This window comes from Trachemys scripta, chromosome 8 (genome assembly GCF_013100865.1).
Source record: "Trachemys scripta elegans isolate TJP31775 chromosome 8, CAS_Tse_1.0, whole genome shotgun sequence".
Classification (NCBI taxonomy): domain Eukaryota; kingdom Metazoa; phylum Chordata; order Testudines; family Emydidae; genus Trachemys; species Trachemys scripta.
The window spans coordinates 93,356,142-93,371,943 of NC_048305.1; the positions used below are offsets into that span (position 1 = coordinate 93,356,142).

The 15,802-nt window shown below is 40.2% G+C and overlaps 1 protein-coding gene across 1 annotated transcript in view; it reads left to right on the forward strand.

Moving 5' to 3' along the window:
* The first annotated feature begins 2,231 nt into the window (after positions 1-2,231).
* The window catches only part of LOC117882109 (FRAS1-related extracellular matrix protein 1-like), a 100,475-nt gene continuing 86,904 nt past the window's right edge, over positions 2,232-15,802 (forward strand). Inside the window, 4 exon segments of the mRNA XM_034780091.1 lie at positions 2,232-2,520; positions 10,871-11,469; positions 12,896-12,989; positions 15,512-15,792. Of these exon segments, the coding sequence (XP_034635982.1) occupies positions 11,230-11,469; positions 12,896-12,989; positions 15,512-15,792 (615 nt within the window). The 5' untranslated portion in view covers positions 2,232-2,520; positions 10,871-11,229.

The window sequence follows — 15,802 nt, forward strand, 5'->3', positions numbered from 1 at the left end:
AGTCAACAGAACATTCCTCAAATATGCCTTGGCTCTGGCATTTGTCCCTCTGCCTCTTTGGTATAAAACAGTCCAAAGCTACTGATTTTTCTGGGAGTTTTCTAAAAAAAAAAAAAGTAACTTACAGTTTAAGAGGAAGGCTGATCACATGGGATTTTGAGTTGGGTGGAATGGGGTATAACATGTTGCTTTATATACTGGCTGGTCAAGTTAAGTTGCTTTATTGTGCAGGAGGATTGTTATGCTGCACTCATTCCAACTGAACTGTAAATTTAGCTAATTGCCAGGGCACCTAGAGCTTGTGTATATGCCTCCCCACCAAATTAATACCTACAATGTTGTAAAGCTTTGTTTCCTCAGCTGGTGATTGGAAATATGAAACGGACCAAAAATAAAACTTCATTTCACACAGATCAGGATCTCCGAGCCAATTACATTAGCCAGAGCAGGACTGTAATATACTGGCACAGTTTATCCCAAAGGCCGTGCCATGAGAGGATCTTTGTCTTTGATCGCTGAGCTTCACATGGGTAAAGTGAACTCTGCATTGGGAGTTAGGGAAACCCTTCCTGACAGGGACTATCAATTCCTCTTTTAAAAGGACAGTATATAAAACACCACTGCTGTCAAAAACCAGTTAGATTTGTTTTGAAGCTGATCATCGTAGGGCCAGTTTCTCACACAGGTGTAAATCAGGAATAACTCCTTTAAAGCCAATGCAGTTATACTCATGTAAAACCGGTGTGAGGTCAGTACTTGGCCCGTTATTTAAAGATACTCTTAGGGAGCTAGAGCTGGTTTCCTTAGACTAAAGGGCCTGGCTGCACTGATGGGGACTGGACAGTGTCTGAGTAGGGCCTGAGAGCTTGTCTGTCTTTTTTTATTTACAATCTTGATGATAAGAAAATGCAGTTGGCTGCTGGGATTTTCTATGAAATTCCCTGTGTGCTTGTTCCAGCTCCAACACGTGTCTCTCTCTCTCATGTATCCAGCAGGGCTGCAGGGACCATCGGGGTTTCTCCTACAGTCACTCCCTGCACGGCTGCCAGAAGCCGCTATGATGCTGGCATTGTGGGCAGAGAGACTCTCCCATACTCCACTTTCAGTGCTCTCCAAAGTGTGGAAATGATGAAGGAGGTGAAGGAAGTGGCTGGCTTTGCTGTGGGGGTGTGTGTGAGAGAGAAACCGAGTTTGGGAACAGACGGAAGGATAGGGGCTCTGAAGGAAAGCCCTTCAGCTCCTCTTTCCCCGTCAGTGTCTTGTAGATTCCAGTGTCGGTCAGTTTTACCACATCAGCGTTAGCAGTGTCCTCTAGTGGATAGGGTACTGGACTGGGACTCTGCTCTATCCCACTCTTCTTCTTCCTTCCTCCTGCGTGACCTCGAATCAGTCCTTCTACCACTCTCTTTCCCCGCCTGTCCTTTGACTATTTGCATTATGAGCTCTTTAGGGCATGGATTGTCTCTCACTATGTGGTGGGGCCTTTGTGTCATCAGGGGTTATTATAATAGCTATAATTCATGCTAATTATGCACACAGACATACTTGTCTATCTCATTGAAACGTGTCATGGCAAGACTATTATAAATGCATATACTTTATCATTTTAGTAAGCTTTGATATATATTGTCCTGGAAACATGTGACGGTTCGGCCTATTCTCTTTTGCTTTGATAAAAATGGGGCCCAGTTGTAAAAAGAAATGATTGCGCTACAGGGCAGTCCTCAGGGAACAGTGTTACACAGCTTATCCTTTTGTTTTCTTTGGTTTGTTTTTGAGACCACACTAAAATGTCTCAGAAAATAATATCTCTGCTATAGAATTCTATAGAAGATTTTTTTAAACTGTTCTAGCAGGTTTAGCATTTGCAGTTAAATTGTCTAGATTTTTAGTGTAATTTCAGTAGAACCCTATCATATTTCCTCAAACCATATTACTTTGAGTTTTTTAAATTCTGTTGGTAAATCTCAGTGGAAAGATTTGACATGTTTCCCTACAAATTTGCAGTGCAGCCTGAGTTTTTCACCTCCTTGGCTTTGCATTCAGTAGGTCAATGGATATCCTATTTGTCATTACTCTTTAATTACCATGGAACCTCTAATCCAGGCCACAAATTCCTCACTGCCCATACTTCTTTTTTCTTCAGAATGCGTATCTAATAGCAACCAATGGCTTTTCCTATTTTCTCACTTGGAATCTGTTTTGGGAGCTTGGAATTGCTATCTAACTGAATCAGTAACATCTGTGACTACGGGGCAGCTTGAGTGGGAATAGTTAGAGGGTTAGACAGATTTCCTGCATTTTAAGGCTCTTTTCCTCTGAAGAGATTGCTTTGGGACAATTACATTTAATGCCTATTTCTTTCTTTCTTTCTCTCTCTCTCCCCCCCCTCCCAAGTTGTTTGGTTTTAAGAAGTAAAGTGACTTTAAGGAACCATACCAGCATTTTGAAAAGTTTCAGTTTCAAACACATGAAAAGAAAAGTCTGAAGGGATTCCTAGAGCTGTATTGAAGCTTGCAGGTATGGCTTTGATTTTCCTTTTGGCAGGCTTTTGCCATTCACTCTTTCATTGTCCTTCCAAGAAACACTGCTGGGTGCCTAAAGACCACTATGCTTTTTACATTTGGCAAGAGCAGATAACACTAATGCTACAGTTTGTGCTTTGAAAGATTAGAAGCAATATTTATTCCTTACAGGACTTTCAAACTTCCTCAAGCTAACTTGAAATCCATTTTAGAAAATGTTTAAATACGAATACTATATTTTTTAAAAAAATCAGTACGTACTGCAACTGTTATTTGAAGCAAATGGGGGTAAATTAAAGCAAGAACAGCTTTTAAAAACTTATTAAATGCTTTGTGAAGCTTTCTCTAGGTTATGGAAAGGAATGTCCTGTCCTAGAATAACTGGTGTCTTTACAAAACATCTGAAAGTTCTGGCAAGGAATGATGATGCTTTAAAATGGCAGATTTTATTGTTTAGAATTTTCTCTCTCTTTTTGGTGGCAAGTGACCCCATTGCTAGTTCAGTAGACAACAAAAGTATCATTCTCCTGGTTTATGAGGCTGCAGATAAATTATTCATACTACTAATGAGAAATCTGAATTATCATGCAAACTGATGGCAGTTTTAAAGACTTGCACTACTTAGTCAACATTTCTCCCACACCTGCATGCTGCAGGCAATCAGGTGTTTAAAATTACACACACACATTTACCCAGCCCCCTGCAAGTATTGTTCTTAACAATGGAGTCCTGTGGATATTTTATCTGTGTGTGTGTGTGTGTGAATTTCCCCCCTAAACTAATTAGTGTAAGGGGAAAGGGGAATCTAATAGGACTCTGTTAATTAGCAGCAGGGTATCACATACCTTGGCTTATATTAATTTTCAATGACAAGGTCCAGGTGCATTTTTATCTTGGCATTATGTGAATGTTAGGATTTAAGGTCTTTTAATCCCCCCCCCACACACACACACACACTTCTGCTATGGGCCTGATGTTACTTTAGAAAGCGTCTCTATCAGAAAATCTCAAAGTAAAGGAAGCTGTTGCTGGAGCTAAGAACTACATGAATTGAAAGGACTGATTATGTTTATATTACATGTTCTCCTGTGGAAAAAATCAAGCCCCCTAGCTAGTGGGGAAAGAAAGGTCACTGGAGCTAAAGAAACAACTGACTCAGTGTCTTAATTCTAAAGGAAATGAGCCCTTTGGAGATTAGAAGGATTTTCTGATCTAGTTCAGTGAAAGGCATGTAATGAAGAAAATAAGCTTTTTCTACAATGTTAGAGAATAAAGCAGAGAACTAGGAGGATTGAGGGTTGAAAGGCAAATGAGATTTCCAGTTACTTTTGTCTTTACATTTGCAGATGCTATAGATAAGATGTTGGGGGTGATTGTTTGCTATTTATATTACCATAGCACCTATGAGCCCCAGTTATGGACCAGAACCCCCTGGGATAGGCCTTGTACAAACGCAGAAAAAAGGCAGTCCCTGCCCCAAAGACCTTACAATCTAAGTATGAGACAATAACAGGTAAATACAGACAGATGGGAAGAACAAAGAAACAGTGAGACAATATTGCTCGGCACAATAGGCAGCGGTCTCAGCACACCAGCAGCCTAACAGTTGTCAAGTTTTTTTTGTAGGAATTACAGCAAAGGAGAGTTTGAAGGAGGAGCAGGGCTGGCTCCAGGTTTTTTGCCACCCCAAGCCAAAAAAAAAAAAAAAAAAGCCGGAGTGCCGCTGCTGAAGCAAAAGAAAAAAAAAGCCGGAGTGCTGCGGCCCAAGCAAAGTGCCGCCCCAAAGGGCCGGAATGCCGCCCCTTGAAAGGTGCTGCCTCAAGCACATACTTGCAACGCTGGTGCCTAGAGCCGGCTCTGAGGAGGAGGATAAAGGTATCTTTGTGGAATGTTTATGGAGAGCTCCTCCCAAGTGTGTGGAGCTGTATGGGAGAAATCATGAGGGTGTTTGTTTGAAAATTTAACAAGGGGGTGATGGAAGCTGGTATCATGGACCCGATTGGAGATGGGAGTTGATCACTCAGTAGTAAACGAGAGATGATAGGTAGTTAATGTTTAATGATTCATGTTATGTCATTCTCCTTGTATCTCATTCGGACTGCAATTTAAAAAAACAACAACAGTAGGCACTTGAAATATTACAAATAAGATTCCTGGTGCATATGTCATTCTCATGTAGTAAAGAATTTTCCCATCAAGGTCTGAGGCCTAGAAAACTCTTGCCATTTATAACATCTTCAGATCTCCTTCTCACATGGCCACCTTGCCAATATTCCAATGTGAGAGAGATGATGTAGAAGGCCTACGGTCTCAAAAGATGCGAGCCTTTTAGAAGATGTGAGCCTACAGAAGACGAGAGCCTTTTACAACTCCTAGCTTCAGGAGCTGGTCCTTTAGCCCAAGCAATACAAATTTGTGCTTTTAGTTCTGGATGTCCCTAGTTCAGTCCCTGATGTTGACCAAGATGATGGTGGTCATACTAGATTAGCAAGAGATAAAGAAGACCAGCCATAGCTGGAGGAATTTCACACTATAGTAGTGTATACATGGCATACTTCTATGCAACATTACAATATCATACAGCAGATAACAAAAGTAACCATTTTTCAAAACTGAATCACTCTTGGCTCAAATTGCAAAATACAAATAGCAAAATACATTTCTTGGTTCAGTCCTTTAATAGACACACACAGCAAAGATTGGGACATCAGAAATAAATTAAGAAAGGGCAAATTTGAAAATAGATATTGGGGCTGATAATTTTTCCTTTCTTCTTCTCTCTTACATGTTTAGGCCCCAGTTCAGCACTTAAGCATGTGCTTAACTCCAACTGCAGTAGGTGCTTAAGTGCTTTGCTGAAATTCAGGGCTTTAGCTTTTTGGCTCAGAGCCTGACTCTTGCTTTATGCTTGTATGTTGGCTAACACAATGAGATCACAGTCTTGATGGGACTTCTAAGTGCTTCCCTGATAAGACCTAAATACAGTAAATGTATGCAAAACGGTAAGTGACTGCTCAAATGTGAAATAAAAAACCAAACAGGTATGGTTCCTTGGTATTCACTCCCAGTCAGTAGCCATAGGTGCCCCTGGGACTCTACCAACTTTCAGGGAGGAATGTCCCCAGCCCCAGAGTAGATCATAGACCTGAAAAGTTCCCAGCATTGGGTCCAGAGGAAGAGGGGAACTGGTACATCAAAGGTATCTCCCTCTCCCTGCCCCATGCCACTTCCTCATATAGAGAGTCTCCCCCCTGTGTAGAACTGGCAGGGTAATGAAATTTTATGCTGATAATTTTTAAAACTCATGATAAACTATCAGGGTTTTTAAAATTTTAAAACATAGCTCACTGTTAAGATTTATTCCTTTGAGGACTACTCAGCATGTGTTGCACAAACTACTTATGGCACTAATAAGTCAATGTGTTACCAAGATGTTTAGCCATTATAATTGCAGCCACATGTCCTTTTTACAAATAGTCCAGACTTAATTGCATCATTTTTAGAAGGATTTATGTGGACCTCTTTAATTCAAAATTAGTACATGGACAAATGAAGTGCAAACTCTTTTCCAGCACTGAACCTTGTAATGCTCAGGAGAATAAAGGTATAGCAACACATTCCAAATCTGATACAACAAGCAATTGGCCTGGTTATGAAAATTAGTCTTTACTGGTTTTAAAAATGTAGGGAAAAAATAGTAAATAAACTCTAAGTTGAACTAAAAAACCCTCCTATTAAAGCAAACTAAATTGTACAAATATCTGCATATTATTATAATTAATAAAATGAAGGATGGGGAAATCATACATCTATCTTGCTATTTAATAAATGCTGAAAGTTAATATATTATGTGTGCGTTACAGATTACATCTGTGTATAATGTGTAAATATGTAATGTTGAGAAAACACTAAAGCTACATCTACCCTACACACCAGTATTGGCAGTGTGTAGTGTATGGATAGCCAAGCTGCAGTGAAAAGCAAGTTGCATCCATACTACACTGTGTAGCTACACCTGTCAGTGAAACACTCCGGCAGAGGGGAAATGTTTCTGCAGCTCCCCACTGCCAGAGCCTTTTACTGGGCTATCTGTGCTGGGGGTGTTATGCTGCTGAAAGAAGTGTGCATTGTAGACCTACTTTAAGGTATTTTTAGCGTGTTTTTAAAAACATAAGTTAATTTAAGAACATAAGTGGCCACACTGGATCAGACCAGTGGTCCATCTATCCTAGTATCCTGACCTCTGACAGTGGCTAATGACAGATGCCTCAAAGGGAATTAACAGAACAGGGCAATCATCAAGCAATCCATCCCCTATTGTCCTGTCCCAGAATTTGGTAGTCAGTGGCTTAGGGGCACTCAGAGCATGGGGTTGCATCCCTGACCATCTTGGCTAATTGCCATTGGTGTACTTATCCTCCATGAACTTATCTAATTATTTTTGTGAGCCCTGTTATAGTCTTGGCCTTCACAACGTCCTCTGGCAAAGAGTTCCACAGGTTGACTGTGTGAAGAGAAATTTCCTTTTGTTTGTTTTAAACCTGCTGCCTATTAATTTCATTGGGTGACCTCTGGTTCTTGTGCTATGTGAAGGAGTAAACAACACATCCTTATTTGCTTTTATAGACATCTATCATATCCCCCCTTAGTCATCTTTTTTCCAAGATGAACGGTCTGTCTTTTTAATCTCTCCTCATATGGAAGCTGTTCCATACCTTTAATCTTTTTGTTGTCCTTCTCTGTACCTTTTCCAATTCTAATGCATCTTTTTTGAGATGCAGTGACCAGAACTGCACACAGTATTCAAGATGTGGGTGTACCATGGATTTATATAGTGGCATTATATTTTCTGTCTTATTATCTATCCCTTTCCTAATGGTTCCTAACATTTTCTTGGCTTTTTTGACTGCTGCTGCACATTGAACAGATATTTTCAGAGAACTATCCACAATGACTCCAAGATCTCTTTCTTGAGTGATAACAGCTAATTTCAACCCCATTATTTTGTATGTGTAGTAAGGATTATGTTTTTCAATATGCATTATTTTGCATTTAGCAACTTTGAATTTCATCTGCCATTTTGTTGCCCAGTCACCCTGTTTAATGAGATCCCTTTGTATCTCTTTGTAGTCTGCTTTGGACTTAGCTATCTTGAGTAATTTTGCATCATCTGCAAACTTTGCCACCTCACTGTTTATCCCCTTTTCCAGATCATTTATGAATATGTTGAATAGGACTGGTCCCAGTACTGGTCCCTGGGGAACACTGCTATTCGCTTCTCTCTATTCTGAAAACGGACCATTTTTCCTATTCTTTGTTTCCTGTCCTTTAACCAGTTTCTGATCCATGAGAGGACCTTCCCTCTTATTCCATGACTGCTTATTTTGCCTAAGAGCCTTTGGTGAGGGATCTTGTCAAAGGTCTTTTGAAAGCTCAAGTACTCTACATCCACTGGATCACCTTTGTCCACATGTTCATTGACCCGCCTCAAAGCATTCTAATAGATTCGTGAGGCATGATTTCCCTTTACGAAAGCAGTGTTGACTTTTCACCAACAAATTGTGTTCATCTACGTGTCTGATAATTCTGTTCTTTATTATAGTTTCAACCAACTTGCCTGGTACTGAAGTTAGGCTTACTGGCCTGTAGTTGCCAGGATCATCTCTGGAGCCTTTTAAAAAAAAATTGACATCACATTAACTATCCTCCAGTCATCTGGTATGGAAGCTGATTTAAGTGATAGGTTACATACCACAGTTAGTAGATCTGCAATTTCGTATTTGAGTTCCTTCAGAACTCTTAGGTGCATACCATCTGGTCCTGGTGACTTATTACTGTTTGTTTGTCTAATTTATAATAATTGCTTTGAAGTTTGAAATTTACTTGACTTCAGTGGAATTACCCACATGCTTAAAATTAAGCACATGCATAAATCTTTGTGAGATTGGAATCTAAAAGCCTAATCCTGAATATATTGCATGAAATCCTGGCTCCGTTAAAGTTAATGGAAAAATTTCCATTGACTTGAATAGGGCCAGAATCTCATTGATTTACTATTGAGAGTAGTGCTTACTACAGTGAGTAATCTCATTGATTTCAATGGGTGTACTCATGGTAGTATGTACATTATGGGTGGAAGCCAGGAAAAAGCCTATGCATCACTTAAGTGATGAAAATGGGGTTTAAATGGGATTTAATCAGTGCATAGGCTTGTTCGTCCTTCTGTCTGGAGATGAATTTCACTCATGCATTTTGCACAGACCTAACTTTTCCTCTGTCAAATGGAAAAATAATTTCCTTTAGTAGCGACTTCTTAATGGAAGCATGTACAGCTGAAATGAAGGGACATTGCCAACTTTAAAGGCCTTTTTTTTTTAACTGAAGACTCAAAACACACATTAAATTAAATACAACTTCCTTGTAAGCTTGCATGTTTGTATGATAGATCTTGGCATGAACTAGAAAACAGGCTTTTGTTAATAAAATACATGAACACAGAAAACAGGCTTTGTTAAACCTCCACAGCTCTGAGATTTAATTGCTTGGAAAAAAATTTCTTTGCACTTGCCAGTGGGCTACAGTTTCGAATGTGGTCTCTGAATCGCTCATATACTTACCCAATGTACATGTGCGAAAATGGCTTTGAACATGCCAAAAGTTGCATGGTGCAAAATTGCAGGCATGAATTTCAGTCTGGGTTGAGGCTGTCACAAAATGATGCAGTGTGGTGGGTGGCTTTACCATTTCTTTCTGTTTAGGACTTCAGTCCAGTAATTCATGCTTTTGTAACTTCAAGACTACATTACTATAATGCTCGCTTTGTGGTGCTGCACATAGAAGCTTCAGTTGGTTTAGAATTTGGTGACTCATTTCTTGAATGGGGGTGGGTACTAATGAGCATATAACACCAACGCTCCTTAGTCTGCACTAGCTATGTGTTGTTTCCAAGTGCAGTTCGAGGTGGTGTTATGATGTGTGAAGTCCCATATCTGAGAGAGTCTATTAAAATGGTTATGATCTGCTGTATCACTCCTGCTGGCAGTTCCAACATCTGAACTCAGAAAATGGCGGTGGGGTGTTCTCAGTAGAAAGCCTAACATTTCTCCAGTGGATCACAAGAGCCAGAGGTTACTGATCTTTGGGGCACAACATAAGATGTCTTGTCAAGCTTTGAGTGGCCCCCTGAATTATTTTGGGGTCAGGACATGAACATTTACTTAGAGATCCTTTTTAGAATTTTATGAATTTTAGTTAGTAAATCAAAGAAAGGATGTCCCGATGGCTAAGGCAATTAGCACTGTTGATATGGTGTCTCTTTGTAACTCTCTTTGTCTTTAAGTTACTTTAAGTTACACAGTGGGTTCAGTAATAGTTAGGAATAGAATCAAGGAGGCTTGAGTCCTAGACTGATGCTATAACCACTAGCTCACACTATAATTAACAAAGCTTAGCACTTATCTAGGACTTTTAAGCACTTTATGAAAATGGTTATGCATTATTAGCCCCACTTTGTATGGAGGTACATGACACAGATGGGTTGTCTGAGTGTACTCAGAATGAAGATGGGAACTGAAGTGTAGTATTTTTAGAGCTGTCTACATGGGGACACGCCATGAAGTTAATCCAAATTAATGAAAAGATGTGATTTACTACTGGATTAGTTAAACTGCATTAAACTCTTATGTGAACACACTCATTTAACACTGAAATGGTCTCAGTTTAGTTTAGCTTTGTTAATTAAGGCATACCAAATTAAGGCCACTTCAGTTCTGAATGAGTCTCTCCACACAGGAGTTTAATGCAGTTTAATTAATCCAGTTGTAATTCACATATTTTAGTTAATTTGGATTAACTTTACTGAGCATCCCCATGTCGACAAGCCCCACCTATAAAGAACCTCTAGATAGGAAGCACTCTTAAAAGCTAGGATACGCTTATCTAAAGGATTATAATAAATTCAATGGGTGAGCTGTTACTTTTATAGTGGACTAGTTTGGCCACATTTGGGGTGAAATTCACCCCTGTGCAGAGGGTTTATGTACCATTTAAACACTATATAAGTGTTGCATAGGCCTTGGAGCACAGTACCAAATAATGGTGATCCTATATGCAGAAAGGGGGCAGGCAGGTTGTGCAATATGCTCTGTGATAATTATTATGTTCCATGTATTAACTATTTTACTTGAAACCAACTCTCCAACCAACCCTTTGGATATTGTTGGAATCAAGCTAGCATTTCCATTATTGTGTGTCTCCCCTCTGCTTCTGAGGTAAAGATCTCATGATTTCTCTTACTTTATTGTAGGCTACTTTTTCACTTCAGCATCTCTTTCTTCTCCCTATAGAGTGACCTTAGTCTCTTTGAACACCAGGGGAATGATCGCCATCTGTTGAATGCTTGTCAAATGAACTGCAAACTATGCTGCTGTAATACCCAACAACACCTGTGAACTACTCAACTGTAGCCAATCGGGCAACTGGGTGATATGGAGCAAGAAACCACAACAGCATGAGAGAAAATGGGTTGTATTTTTTTTTTACTTTGAAAATAAAACAAGGAAGCAAAATGCCCTTTAATATCTGCAAAGCTGCAAGAGCTTTCAAGCCTCTCTTGAGCGAAAAAGGCTTCGGTAACTGCAGAAATTAATTATTTTCATCCACTGGATTTCTTTGCCTTATAAAAGGAAATAGCTGAATCCAAAAGATGGAAGCTGAGAGTAGTTTTCTGAAGTTGGATATTCTGATATTTCTGGTGCATCTTGGACGTGGGGAAGCAGCAAAACTTGTCTTAGTAAATAAAGACTTCAGTGTTGAAAGGGGACGGGTGGTGTATGTGACTGATAATGAATTACGTTTTAATGTCCCCAAAGAGAGGAACCCTTGTAAGGTAGAGGTGGTTTTAAATGAGCCAGTTACACAAAGAGTGGGGAAACTTGCACCTCAGGTAAGTGCTCCTTCTCATGGGAATCAAAACTATCACAATGCAGATGGATTTCTGACCAGTTGCTTCTGTTGTTTGAAATGTAAATCAGCTCGACCAAAGCCCATTGGCAATTAACTTCAGCAGGCTTGTCTTCCTGAGCAGGCTCATCTGAACTGAAGTCAATAGAGAGACCAGCTTAGACTGATACATTAATCAGTGTTCCCCAGAGAGACGCACAGTGGTTGGGGGTGGGGGGGTCCAACGGGTCTCATGCCCCTCCCCTACTGCCTGGGGGAGGGGCAAAAGGCCATCAGTCATGGAGATGAAGGGGCGGGGCCAGAGTCTCTCCTGGCCACAGTGCCTAGGATGTTGCCCGGTGCAGAGCAACGGCTGCACTCTCCCAGGTAGCTGCTGTGCTGCACCGGGGAGATTTGTCGATGCTTTACTTATTTTTTACTGCTCCATCCATTTAGTAAAGCCCTTTTATAAGAGCCATCTTCACAGTTTTGATGTTCACTGCACAATTTGCACCCCTCCTCCTATACACCCATCCTGTGGCCTCATCTTTTTCTCTGTAACAAGCCCTGCCCCCGATGGGAGATATAGGGATGGGCAAGTATTGAGAGATTGAACTTCCCCAAGTGCTGCTCAGATACTAAGAAACGTTGAAGTTAACGAGACCTTTCTGAGGGGTAGCCGTGTTAGCCTGGATCTGTAAAAAAGCGACAAAGAGTTCTGTGGCACCTTATAGACTAACAGACGTATTGGAGCAAAAGCTTTCATGGGCGAATACCCACTTCGTCAGATGCCCCTGATGAAGTGTGACGAAGTGGGTATTCACCCATGAAAGCTTATGCTCCAATACATCTGTTAGTCTATAAGGTGCCACAGGACTCTTTGTTGCTTTTTATAGACCTTTCTGGTTTCCAAGAAATTCCCAGCAAAAATGCCATTCGAATTATGATGAATGAAAGAGGGAGAGAGATGCTTTCCCTGACATGGTTTGATACGTATTAGGAACATAGGAATTGCATACAGGCTCAGATCAATGGGTGCATCTAGTCTAATATCCTGTCCTTCACAGTGCCTAGCAGCAAGTGTTTCAGACAAAGGTGCAATAAGCCCTGTAGTTATGTCACCCAATATTGATTGGGTGGTCCCTGCCCCCAGGGAAAATTTCTTTCTAGAGTGAATGGGCCCTGTTCAAGACATCTCCATGAAAGTGGGTGAAATAATGGACACAGTGGTAAGCAATATTTTTTTACTTGATCTTGTGTGATCATTTTAACTGGACAATTTATCCTGAAAGTGTAGTATGTGTCCAATTTGGCAGTCCAATCCTCAAGCAAAACTTTCACTGGTTTCCTGACTAAAGCCTACAGGATTTGACTGATAAAACTACATAAAATTATTTGTATCAGTTTGTTGATGCCACTTATCTTAACAGATATTTGATGGCCATTTCTTGCCCAATGAAGTAAAATATATTCATAATGGCTGCCCACTTCTGGAAGAGGACCGCGTGAGGCTGCGAATTTACAGGTAGGTTCTCACTGGTGCTGAAATAGCAGATATGTAAGTAATTTCCTTTCAAGAGCATATTCCTTTGCTGGGATTCAGGGATCATAACAATAAAAAAACCCTGAAATTCGTTTACAAAATTTGAATGTTAAGGTACAGCAAAAATCCTTGTCCCTGTATGTGTATGTGAGTAAAATAATTTTAATCTGTAAGAAGAAAATCTGAAAACAAAACAATTATATCGAAGTTGATCTGTGAAACTAAGTGAGGTTTTTGTTGTTGCTGTTTTTGGTCAAAGGTATTTAAATATGTGTTTGTTACTTTCCTTCTAGAGTGACTTTTAGATGAAAAAGTATGTTCATTTACATCCTTCTCCAGCTCAGATGAAATCAATGGGAGCTTTGCCATTGATTCAGCTGGAGTAGGATCAGGACTGTAATCCTTTTACAATCCCCAATATTCACCATTTATTTATAAGACCCCCTCCTGCCCAGGTTGCTCAGAACGTGGTGCAGCATTCTAAATTACAGTAGAAACTTCATCCAAAATCGATCCCCAGCATGGAAAAATCCCTATAGGGGACAGGAAATTCAGGTCGGTTGCCCTTGTGAAATTTCAACCACGTTATTGTGTTAGGTGGTGCTAGGTTTGCCCCTCCCTTCTACAGGATGATCCTCAAACTGATGGCTCTCAGGGGAGCTGCCAGAGACCAGGGCCATTCTGTAGTACCATGCTGCTTCCTAGACCCCTGTACCTCATCCCTCAAGATTAGGTCTGCTTGAGCTCTGCCAACAGGTCTTCTCCTGGGCTTTGGAAGTCCTTCTGAACGTAGGGTCACAACTTGAAAAAGGGGTACAACGAGTCAGGACACTCTCTCAGGCTCTACGAACTCTATAGTAGATTGCAATGCCTTGTTAGCAAACCTTCCAAGGCCCATTCCAAGCTGTCTTCTGTGTTATAGCCACCTGACATCCTTGTGGTAAGCCCTTTGCTAGGTCAGGGAACAGGGAGGTATGATGTCTCATAGGCATTTTCTCTTCCCCCGCCTCACACAACTGATGTTTTCATACCCTTCACATATAGAGATAAAGGTGATTATTTGACCCATTATTATTTGCTGGACTTTTCAAAAGGGCCTAATGGAATAAGGCACCAAGTCCCATTGAAAGCCAACAGGAGTTGAATGCCTAAATTCTTAGATATCTTTGAAAATCCCAGCCATTATTAACCTCCCTCCCCCTATCCAAGTTAGACCTTCTCCAATACTCACAAAGAGCCACTTTGGTCTATGTAATCATGCTTGGATAGCTCCATTTGAATGTGACATGGAGATGAAGAGCTTTCAGTTACAGATAAAGTGTTACAATACCAGCATTTAGTGCAACAGAGGTTTTCTAATATTTTTCCTCTTAAATATGAATTCAAAGGTAACCTACCAGTTTAATATAAGTTGGGAAGAGGACGAGTATAGTACCACAGAGTGAAATTCACTCCTGTGCAAAGAGCAAGTACAAGGCCCATGCACCGCTTAAGCTCTATTTGAGGTCTTAAGTAGGACTTAAGTGATGCATTGCCAGGTCTCTGCACAAGGGTGAATTTTGCCATGTAGAATTCTGATAGGAAGCAAAGATCGTGTTAGTGAAACCATAAGCATAAGCTAGTATCCTCAAAGACACATCTCCCCCAGGAAACAGGCAATGATTTTCTTGTCTTTAAATTACATCTTGTTTTAACAGCAAAGCAGAAATTCAAATTCACAGTGATCTCCCAAGGGTTTACTTTGGTGCAATGTACCTAAGTTTTTCTGACGTACAAGTCTTTCTCAAAGAACACGCACAATGTCAGAGTATTTGAACGTTTCTTTGATATACATTTTTATTTTAAAATGCTTGTGCACTGAAGATAGAAACAAGATCTTGTCTTGTAAATGATTTGCATAGATTGCATAGATGCAGATGTTTGCATAGATCTTAAGAGAATGCTAAGACAATGAACAGCATGCCGGGAAGCAGCATTGAAAGTATTGATTGGATATTACCGAGTTCAGCAATGATAATCATTAGGGGGTAGAGCACAGATATGTGAGTCAGGAATCTTGGGTTCTATCCTCAGCAATATCACTGATTGCCTTTGTGAGGTTATGCAGGTCCCTTAACCGTTGTGTGATTTACTTCTCCCAACTATAAAACGGATAGATTATCTGTTTCTGGGAGGTATTCTGAACCTTCATTAGTATTTACAGAGATGATCCCAGGGAACCAAAAATGTCTGGGATCATATCTTCAGCTACTGTAAATCGACTTATTGATTTGTGGCAGCTGAGGATTTGGACCATAATGCAAGTCCAAACTATTATTTTTAAGAATTTGATTCTGTGAGGCATTGAGCACCCTCACTTCCTATGGACTGTCTATTTACAATATAGATTTTGCCGAAAGTAAAGTTGTACAATACATGCATTCGTAGGTCACTATATAAATGGCTAAAACAAATTGCATTTCTTTATATAGGATGTAATACAATATTAAATCTCTCACATCTGGGTTTACTGAACTGGAGACCATAATCGAGACTTTTGTTCTTCATGTAGAGATCAGGAATCCAAAATCAAGTATTACTCAGTTTGGAAAAAGCTCTCTAGACATTTCTGAGTTTCTTGGCATATCTAAGCAAGTGGACAGAAGTGTCTTGACTTTCAAGTACAATGCTAATGGGCTAAGTATGGTCTGCACCGTTAGGATCACGTCTTCTGAGACCTCGCTTCCTGCTTTTGGCCAGTTTGTAGCAGAGGATCTCATCGGAGTGGAAATGTACCCAAGCTTCTGAAAAACAC